Genomic DNA, 10392 nt, shown 5'->3' on the forward strand with positions numbered 1-10392 from the left:
TTAACGGTGTTCAAAACTTAGACATTTTCATTGACTGTTTTGATTCTCAAAAATCTTGTGAAAACACCACTTTAATATGCGAATTTTGTAAAATGCTTTCTTATTACACACTAAATTTGTGATACGATTTTACGAATGTACCGTGTAAATTGTAAGCATCGATCTATCATTGTTCAGGCTCTACGTTTATCAGTCAGTGAGTTACTCAAGTCATAATATTATAGTCATTCTGCTTACCGTTGCCGTGAGACTCTCTTATGATTATGCGAGCAGTATATTATCATGTAGGCAATCCACACGTGGTGGATTGCGGACCCCGCGAGATGTGTACGTAAGCTTATAATTTCTAACACTTAAGTTTCAAAGTTATATCATTTTTTTATTTTACTACAGTGGGTAAAATACAATAATGTGCCATCTCGTGGTTTTTATATTGTTGCCTGTTGGTAAAACAATAAAACTTGGTATAACTTATTATGTTAGTTTATTGCTGTGAATTTGAAATTTACTGTAGACATTGGCTTATTTTGCGAATTCTTATTTTTGTTGTTATGGTTTTAACAAAATATAACAACAGGTCTATAATTATTATATTCAATTATAATCAATAGTGACCTTAATATAGTTTATTTTCTTGCTGGACTGCAGTGACAGTTGTTGTTGTTTTTTTACATCTAAAATTGTACTACATAAGCACCTTCTCTTACGACCAATAGGAGCGAATCATCAGTGAAAAATGTTACAAAAATGGGGAAAATAAATAATAATAACAAAAAAATTGTTACCATGATTACCGAAAATAAAATAGTAATAATAATAGTAATAGTAGTCATCGGTATTTTTTATTTTTCATTGTATTTTTTTTTAATTTTCCGTGCAATTTTCTTAACTTTTTCTTACATAAGAACCTTCTCCTGGAAATTACGACCAAAAAAAATAAGAATGAGCGAAATCGATCCAGCCGTTCTCAATTGATGAAATGTTATACATTTTTGTCTCTATTTTTATATATATAGAAGATAGAAGATATAGATTATTGTGAACTAAAAAAAAATTCACTCAACAAATTTCAAATTTTCAAACTAAAATAACTATAGAAACCATAGATTATATTGATTGTACATCGAGCTGATGTTTAGATGTCTACCATAGAGTAAATAAAGACAATGGTATCGAGTTCAAATCCCAGACATCAATGAATAGATTTTGCACTTTTTCTACTTATTCGGTTGACTTATTTAAAATTTTCTTTCGTACAAACCTTCTCCAGACAATAACAAATACTACTAAAAAATAATTAGCGAAATCGGTTCAGCTGTTCTCAATCGATGAATTTTTATACATTTTTGTCTCCATTTTTATATATAAAGATTTTTAATTTCTTTTTTTACTATGACAACGATTTAAGTTTGTATGTCTATTTGCATACATTTTTAAAAACATTTTAAATAAATGATTTATTTTATTTAAATGGTTGCCATCGACTACCAAAAATAATTTAGTTGACTATTTGCTGGATAGATGGCGCTTCTGTAATTTCATCACCACCTCGTCATATTTCTCTAACCCGATAACTTTCTCAAATTTTTCGTCCCTAAGAACCTTCTCCTGGCAATTACGACCCTAACAAAAAAAGAATGAGCGAAATCGGTCCAGGCGTTGTTGAGTTATAGCGTCAGGGAGGAAAACCGGACTTATTTTTATATAATAGATTATCTACAATCGTGGTTTACAAAAAAAGGAATACCATAATATTATGTAGTTTGTATAATACACGGAATTAGATATAATCAAATATTATTATAATATTGTCATAGATAATAAAGATCTTTATTTTAATAAGAATCTTTATTATCTATGAATATTGTACACAGCTGCCGATATAGATAATAAACTTTATCTATATCTGTGATATTTTATGTTTTGTTTACATTCCGTATGTTGACGTTGTTGGTTGATTACAGTTTTTAAAATTTTATTTCTATTATGAATTAACCATGTATTAATAATTGTAATCGTTTTAAATTAATATAATTCTACGTCGTGTTGATTCCTTGTGTAACAATTACATATTAACATCAAGACGAGCCATTTCCTAAAGATTTCATTAATGTAAGTTTAATAAGTACCTATCACATTAAATTACTTAATATTTACTTATAATTATGTATTTTGTTTATTGTTTAGATATTACTAATGGCTGAATTGTATCATCAAATGTGCATATTATTATAGTGTAACCAAGCTCAGCTGATGTTATACTCAGTGAATTGTAGTACAAATTGTTATTTGCCTCTCAACTGGTAGACTTTAGTATAGAGGTATTGCAAATAAATTTGACCAGATTACTATGGACTATTTACAATATTAATAATTCAAATTAAATCATTAAATAAAGAATTTTATTTTTTTATATTTTATTATATTTCATAAAATTAACAGTGGATTAACACATTTGTTTAATTTTAAGTTCAATAGATACAGAATTGAGTAAGAGTTTTGTATCACACAGCACATTGTGTAATGACAAATTCTTTATAAGATTCATAGTTCTTAGTACATCAACAATATCAACTAATAAAAATGTTTGCACTGTTAAACCGAATGAAGGCCATTGAAATGAAAGATTCATGTACTTTCAACCGTTAAATTGATTAAATATTTTGAATCTGTAAAAAATAACAAATTTAATGTAATAAATTAGTATAAACATATAATATAATAAGTGGCTTTTTAAATATTTACTTTTTACCTTTAATGTATTATATGTATTATAATATATTCAATAAATTGTTAGTATTCGAGTTGTATCATAGTTTAAATGTACAATGTAAAATAATATGAAGTATTATGAATAAATACATTTAAATAAAATCTAACTATTTATTTTTAGTCACTGTATATTATAATTATTTACTTGGCACAAAATTACAAAATATCATGTCCTAAACAATTTAAATTATGTATGGAAAATAACATCTTATTATACAGGCTTAAATCATCTAAATACTTAACACTGGAAGATAGGATTTGCTGTAGAACTGATATTATATAAGTTATTAAAATGTGTTTTGATCCTAGGCGAATACATAATAAATGTTGATAATCTTAAGACCGCACAATTAAAATTGTAGTTTGTATTTGGAGGATTGAATACAAACATACATAGTATAAGGTATTAAGGTCAGAAGTGAGAATAATAATATATAGTTCAATATTATTTAAATAAAAATAAAATCTAGGTTTCCGCTTATGTTAAAAAATAACAATTATTATAAGGTTAGCACCCTCACACTTTTTATCCAGGCTTGGGACTGGCAACTTATACATATTATTATGTACCTAAGTGAATAGTTGGCGGTTTTACACGTTCCTTTTTTAATCCAATAACAGTCAGATTGTATACAGGTTAAGTTTATAATTTATTTTTAGCTGTGTTATGTTTTTTTACCAATTGGAGAATATTTTTACAATCTTTTTAGAATGATAACATATACATCCTTGCTGTTGTTTGGCCATCTTTTTTCTGCAACTGTTGTATCATTAGCGCAAACCCAATTGGAAGTTCCTTGTCTTAGGTATGCAATGTAATGGCCAGAGCTCGTGTTTTCTCCCATATGTAATATTGCAGCTTGAGTTTTGTATTGTGCTCCAGCAATTTCCAAAATAGAGGTGGGTACGCCACTAAGTTTTAGATCTGTTATCTTTTTAGGTACGCGTCCATAGGTACGCATCGTACGCATCGGACGGATCGTATGAAACGGATCAATTTGTGATAGTGAGTCTACTGTATACGTAGCGATCGGATTGCCGATGTGACGGTCGGATTTTTTTTAGTAACATTCGCATTTTCGTTGCGAGTGGACGATCGGAAACATTACAGTGTGTAAAATAGACCTAATAGTACCTAATAGACAACATGGAAAGTGATGAAGAACTTGTCATTATTGCTTCGTTATTAGCTGAAGAAGATGAAGAAGAAAGAAGAGTAAATAAGAGAAAACATAAAATATGGATACATGACATATTCAAAAAAAGGTCACAATTTGGAGAATATCATACACTGTTTACTGATTTGCTCAACGACGATGTAAAATTCTTCCAGTATTTTCGTATGTCTCATGCCAAATTTACAACTCTTCTTGACATCTTAAGTCCTCATATATTAAGACAGAATACAACATACAGAAAGGCCATAGAACCAGAACAACAACTTGCTGTGTGTTTAAGGTATGTATAAAAAAACAATTAGTTTTAAATATTAAAAAATATAATTATTGGGTAGGTATTAAATATTAAGTAGGTACATCGTTTCACACGCAATGCAAAAAACAACACGATTACATTTTTAAACCAATTAGTTTTTTATTCTAGTTGAGTCAGTTTTTTACAATGATGTACAAAACAAAGTTATTCCGATACATTATTTATATTATTATAAGGAAATTTTAAAAATTGACTTAGATATTGATTATCTTGATCCTGCGTATAAGAAAATTCGTTTGTGGAAGGTGATTGAGTCATAATGGCACTTGAATTAGTCAAAGGAGACATCGATGCATTAGAATTAGGCGACGGAGTCATAACTACATTTGAATCAGGTGAAGGAGACATCGTTACGGGTGACGGGCAATGAACATGCAAAGTTTCGTTCATGGCAGGTGAAAAATACATTGTTCTATTTGAAGTTTGTTTTGAAGTAGACGGTGTACAAAACCTTGAATAATTTGATGGTGGCGGAGGCATCGTTACGTTGGAAACAGGAGTTGGTGAAGTTATCGCGAGTTGCATCTCTACATTGTTAACCATTTGAAATAATTGCGCCTTAATGTGAACTTGATCTCGAATAGGAAAAGTCTTGACTGTTTTTGCCATATTTAAAAAATTCAACCATAGGATCACTCTGAATGCTGTTGAGTTGTTCTTTTCTGATAAATATTCCTGAAGGACGTTAGCTGCAGTTGGTTGTTGTGTTGTTACAAACTTTGATTTTCTACCAACATTTCGTGATGACAACATGGACGATGTTGGTTGTGACTCTTGTGTATCACTTGATTCAGTTACTGTACCACTATCTAAATTATTTAGATTACGTGATATTTCAAGCTCTTTTCCATCACCGTCACTATCATCACCAATAGGTGGCGATAAGTTTGAAAGTCTCTCTTCCTCGTCATTCAAATACGGAGTGAGGAAAGTGAGCTCTTTATAGTATTTGGGAGGCTTCAGTTTTGATGCTGCTTGGCCGCTTTTGGTTTTGCGCAGATTCAAAGCCTTCCTATGATTGTCTCTAGTTCTAGTCCATCTCTCCTTGCATGCATTACCTGTAATGCATTACAATGAATCAATATTTTTAGATTATGATCGAGGCGATTAACGATGTGCTGATTTTACGACGTGTGTTTGTTTTATATTCTGAACGGAGTGGTGAATGTACTAATTTTACAATACGAAACCAATTTTGGTTTTTGGTGTAACTAAAATAAATGACCGAAGAATGTAGATACATGAAATTTCGACTGAATGTTTGTATTAGTATTTTCTATACACGATTAAAATATTTTGATTTGTTTTGAACTGTTTACAGACATTTTAAGTTTCAAATTGTTTAAGTTAATTATTAATAAATATAAAATATTTATTATTGCTTAGTTTTTATAGCTAAGGATACGCGTATGTTAATCTATTTATTTATAGGTATTTGAGTATTTAGAATAATATTAAACTTGTTTCGGTTGCCATTACTTTTGTTTCAGGTTTTTGGCCACTGGGAACTCTTTTCGTTCAATTTCATTTTCTTTTAGGCTAGGTGAACGCACAGTACGAAGAATCGTTTACTCAACCTGCGAAGCCATATCCCAGTTTCTACAGCCCCTAGTAATGCCTAAACCATCTGAAGAAGTATGGAGAAAATCGGAAGAAGGTTTTCGTGAAAAGTGGAATTTTCCTAACGCGATTGCTGCCATTGATGGAAAACACGTGTTGATACAGGCACCACCGCACAGTGGATCAAATTATTTTTGTTATAAAAAACACTTTAGTACGGTGCTATTAGCCTTAGTGGATGCAAATTATAATTTATAGTCGTAGATATTGGGGCTTTTGGTAAAAACTCTGATGCTAGCATTTTGCGAAATTCTAATTTGGGTAAAGGGTTACAGAATGGAACACTAAATATACCTTCACCAAAAATACTACCAGGGGGCAATGACGTATTACCTCACGTCATAATTGGTGATGAAGCTTTCCCATTATGCACGAATTTGATGCGACCATACCCACGCGACGATGCACAAAGAAACGAAGAAAAAAAAGTGTTTAACTATCGGTTGAGTCGTGCTAGAAATACTGTGGAAAATACATTTGGAAAATAGGCACGGAAATTTAGAATTTTCTAACGTAAGTTGTCTATGTCTCAACAACACATTGTGAGTGTGGTAATGGCTACATGCTGCTTGCACAACTTTCTAAGAAATGACACGTGTCACTGGACAGAAAATGATTTGAATATTTCTATTTCCAACATGAGAGGACTGCAAGATTTAAGAAATATAGGTGGAAATTCGAAAACAGATGCTCTAGCAGTTAGGGATGGTTTCAAAAGTTATTTCAATTCAGCAGCAGGGTCAGTAGAATGGCAATTAAGGAGAGTTCGAGCTGGAAGGAGGTTCACGTAACTCTATGATAAAGTGGTTAACTAAACATTTTGTACCTATATAAATAGCTTTATTTTACCAACTAATTATATTGAGATATGAATACACTTACCAGTTTGATTTAATCTTTTTCCAATTTCTTCCCAAATATTATCTCGTCTTTGTTGATTTGAATAGTGAGGGTGTTTTAAATTGTACAACTCTTCGTATTCTTGTACAATTGTTATTAGCCTTGCGATGTCCATGATATGCGTAATAATAATTATAGTTAAAATATTAAATATATTATAATTAAAACACGTGAGTACTGAGTGTCGAAAAACAACAAAATTCAAATGATCAGTGAGGCGACCAGTGACGACCGGTTGTGACAGGCGTCCACTTATCGGCAATCCGTATGACGTCATCCGCACCAGTCGGAAAAGTTGCCCCTTCGATCAATTTCGTCGGCATTACCGACGGACCGATGCGTGCGGTCCGTCCGTTGCCGGTCAGTGGACGCACATGTATAACTTACTATACTAATAATTCTAAAATCCGTTTCATACGATCCGTCCGGTGCGTACGATGCGTACCTATGGACGCGTACCTTTTGGGAACAAATTTACCATTTACAAATGTTGGAATAAATAGTTTTAGTTGAATTACTATATACTCATATGCCTCTATTATCTGATGTTTATCTTCAGAACCTCCTATGTTATTACAATTATTGCATTTGTAGTCGTCTAATGTATTCCAAACATTTTGATTTGTTGAAAATAATGTTTGCAAAGTTTGTGATCTGTGCCGTGGAATCTCAAAATGTAAAATCAAACTTGTAGGTGCATAGTTGGCCGTTGTATGATTACAAGTATTGCAACGAATGGTATACAATTCTTGAAATCCAAATAAAGATTCAAATGTAGGTCTACTACGGTCCATAAGTGCTTCTAAAAATTCTATACAATCTTGTTGCTGTTGCAGAGTATATAATATTGTCTCGTTGTCCAAATATTCTCTGATTGTTCGAGTATCACATGACCCACTGTTGCTTGTATATTCGTGTAAGCTATGTTGAAGTGTTGGTCCGAGTTGATTATTGTGAATTTCATTTACAAGAGATTGGCAATTAAAAAGAACCTGTATGACAGAATTAGCATAACATGATACACCATCAGTGTTAGTAAAGCCACAAAATATACTACTTGATGTTATTTCAACTTTATTCTTATTACTTGATATTTTTATTGTTTTTGGATTTTTTGACACAGTTGCATTATCACTTATTGTTTCTAATAATGAATCTGACCTTATGTTGCAATTTTTTGGAACTTTGAGAGTATTACTATTGACCTGAATAAATTGAATATCATTAATTATGATATTATAATCAACTATTTTGGTTGATTTAGTTTTAGTTTCTGGAACCAAAATAGTGTCACTATCAACCTGTATAAACTCAATATCGTCCAAGTTATTATTATTCAGGACCTTAGTTGATTTAATCGATTTTTTAGATTTTTCCACGGAAATCCATCGATTGCAGTAACGTTTGGTTTAATAAAATTGTTTTTGACTTCTTCTTGTAAAATTTGGTCATCAACAGTCTCAGAATATTTTTCTATTTCCTTGAAAGTATCTATGTCCATAACCAGAATAGGTCTGTGATCACTTATGAGGGACTCGTACACCAAAGCTGCAATGTCAACATTTGTAATGACATTGTCAATGGTTGTTCCGTGATCTGTAGTAATACCGTCAACCAATATTTTGTAATTGAAATGTTTTAATATTTGAACTAGTTGTTTTGGCGGTTTGTTGAAGTTTACATTGAAATCACCAATAAAGATAACATTGTTTTTGGTGGAAGCTACCGTTTCAATGAAATCACAAAGCTTCTGTACAGGAAAATTTGGCGATGAATATATCCCAATATAGGTAATATTTTCAATGATAACTTCAATTGCTTCTAAGTGTGTCTTTTTCTTTTGATCTTGAAGCAATGTTGTGCTGCAGATTATTTCTTTATGATTAATGGATTCTCCAACAAAACAATTGAACCACTTTTACCATTTGCATGTATACTGTCTATTCTACAGCATTCAGTATGGTTCTTAATGGTATATGTGTCAGATGATTTTGAACCAGTTTCTTGGAAGAACATTATTTTAGATTGTAAAAGGACGATATCCGCATTAATGTGAGTTTCATATTTTTTTAAAGACCTTATACTGTGTGACATGCAGGAGAGTGGCATGTTGTGTGTCATAATTCTAGAAAAACGCGGAAAAAGAGCACAACTTGGTGTCCTGAGTCTGCACATCTCATGTTCAACTTTTGCAGAAGGTTTTGGTGGCTTTGCAGGAAAGTAATCTATACGCAAACCTTGAGCAGAAGTTGCTCGACTACATCCTACATATAACATATTGCACTTCAAGAATTTTTGGGGTATATGAAATGCTACAGATTGATATGTGGCACCTTGACTTTTGTGTACCGTCAATGCCAAAGCTTCCACTAAGGGCAATTGCATTCTAGTTACTTTATGGTGCTCTGCATTACCGAGTTGAAATTCTAATTTTATAATTTCAATTGGTGTCCACTTGCACATATAATCTGTGTGTTCGCCTTCGGGTTTTAGTTTGTTTTTTATCTTCTGTCTGGTTAGTGACCCCACATCTGGCTCATCAAACTTGATCCAAACTCTTTTTGCAACTTCTTTACCTCCTGCAGTCTGTCCTTTGTTTATTTGCATGAGTTCTCCGATTGCACCGTTCACTATGCCGTCTTCGGTTGAAATGTTTGCTATCACCATTTATTTAGCTGTTTCTTTTAAAACTAACCTTAAAGCTAAACCCGTAGTGTTTTGTCGTGGCAGTTTCTTGGCAGATTCAATATCCGATCGTTTCGCAGACGTATCAATGGCTTCGGATATGAAACTAACTCGATTCATAGAGTTAAGCACTCTCCTGTTCATTTCGTCGACTTCGTTATTAGTAGCCCAAAGATGCATTACTTGTGGTTGAAAAGTAATGTCTAGGTGGGTTATAAGATTTTGGAAATATTTTACATCAGCTTCCTCCAACTGTCCTCTGGCCAACTTTGTTAACATCATTGCAAATTGTTTGTCATCTTTTTGGCGCATTATTTCAGTCAACTCATAAAACTTGAATGTTTCCCAAATAGATTTAATCGATAACATTTCTACAGCACTTGGAAATTTAGACAATATTTCTTCAAAACTATCGTACAATGGTGTTGCTAATACCGGTGCTAATTGAAAGAAATCGCCAAACACTATTACATTTATGTCCCCAAACGGTTTATTTATTCTTAATATAGACCTCAATCGTTGATCAATGTATCCCAGTGTTTTTATGCCAACCATGGAAATTTCATCAATTATCAAAAGTTTTACATTGGCAAACTGACAACGTAGTGTATTTGAAATATCTGAACTTAACTTTGGTAACAATCCGGAAAATTGATTCAATGGTAATTTGAATGCAGAATGAAGTGTTAATCCTTTTATTCCATATGCAGCTTTACCTGTTGGTGCTGTCAGCAATACGGGAGGTGATAGATCATCTATATCTTGTCTAAGATTTGCTATCCGAATTACAGATTGTGCTAATGCACGTATAAGCATTGACTTTCCAGCTCCCGCTGGTCCAGTGACAAATACCTTCATCGCAGGATGACCTTATCCCCACAATTGACTTCTTATGACATTAGTTGTATGATATAAGAGTTG

At 32.2% G+C, this 10392-nt stretch overlaps 3 protein-coding genes across 4 annotated transcripts; 1 reads left to right on the top strand and 2 right to left on the bottom strand.

Moving 5' to 3' along the window:
- Nucleotides 1-4379: 4379 nt before the first annotated feature.
- LOC126555780 (uncharacterized) lies at nucleotides 4380-5613 on the bottom strand. Of its 2 annotated transcripts, none has more exons than XM_050210661.1 (2): nucleotides 5398-5613; nucleotides 4380-5324 (listed from the first exon to the last, which is right to left on the bottom strand). In XM_050210661.1, exons 1-2 carry the CDS (start codon nucleotides 5507-5509, stop codon nucleotides 4411-4413), a joined length of 1026 nt encoding a protein of 341 aa, XP_050066618.1. In that variant the 5' UTR covers nucleotides 5510-5613; the 3' UTR covers nucleotides 4380-4410. The 2 variants fall into 2 exon arrangements, with proteins under 2 accessions (XP_050066618.1, XP_050066617.1); XM_050210660.1 differs by having other exon boundaries at nucleotides 5395-5613.
- Nucleotides 5614-5880: 267 nt separating this feature from the next.
- On the top strand, nucleotides 5881-6374 carry LOC126555778 (uncharacterized). The gene is made up of 2 exons (XM_050210658.1): nucleotides 5881-6040; nucleotides 6085-6374. The coding sequence occupies exons 1-2, from the start codon at nucleotides 5881-5883 to the stop codon at nucleotides 6372-6374; spliced, it is 450 nt and encodes a 149-aa protein (XP_050066615.1).
- Nucleotides 6375-9453: 3079 nt separating this feature from the next.
- LOC126555779 (uncharacterized) lies at nucleotides 9454-10329 on the bottom strand. The gene has a single exon (XM_050210659.1). It carries the CDS (start codon nucleotides 10327-10329, stop codon nucleotides 9454-9456), a length of 876 nt encoding a protein of 291 aa, XP_050066616.1.
- Nucleotides 10330-10392: the final 63 nt, after the last annotated feature.

This window comes from Aphis gossypii, unplaced genomic scaffold (assembly GCF_020184175.1).
Source record: "Aphis gossypii isolate Hap1 unplaced genomic scaffold, ASM2018417v2 Contig01094, whole genome shotgun sequence".
NCBI classification, from domain to species: domain Eukaryota; kingdom Metazoa; phylum Arthropoda; class Insecta; order Hemiptera; family Aphididae; genus Aphis; species Aphis gossypii.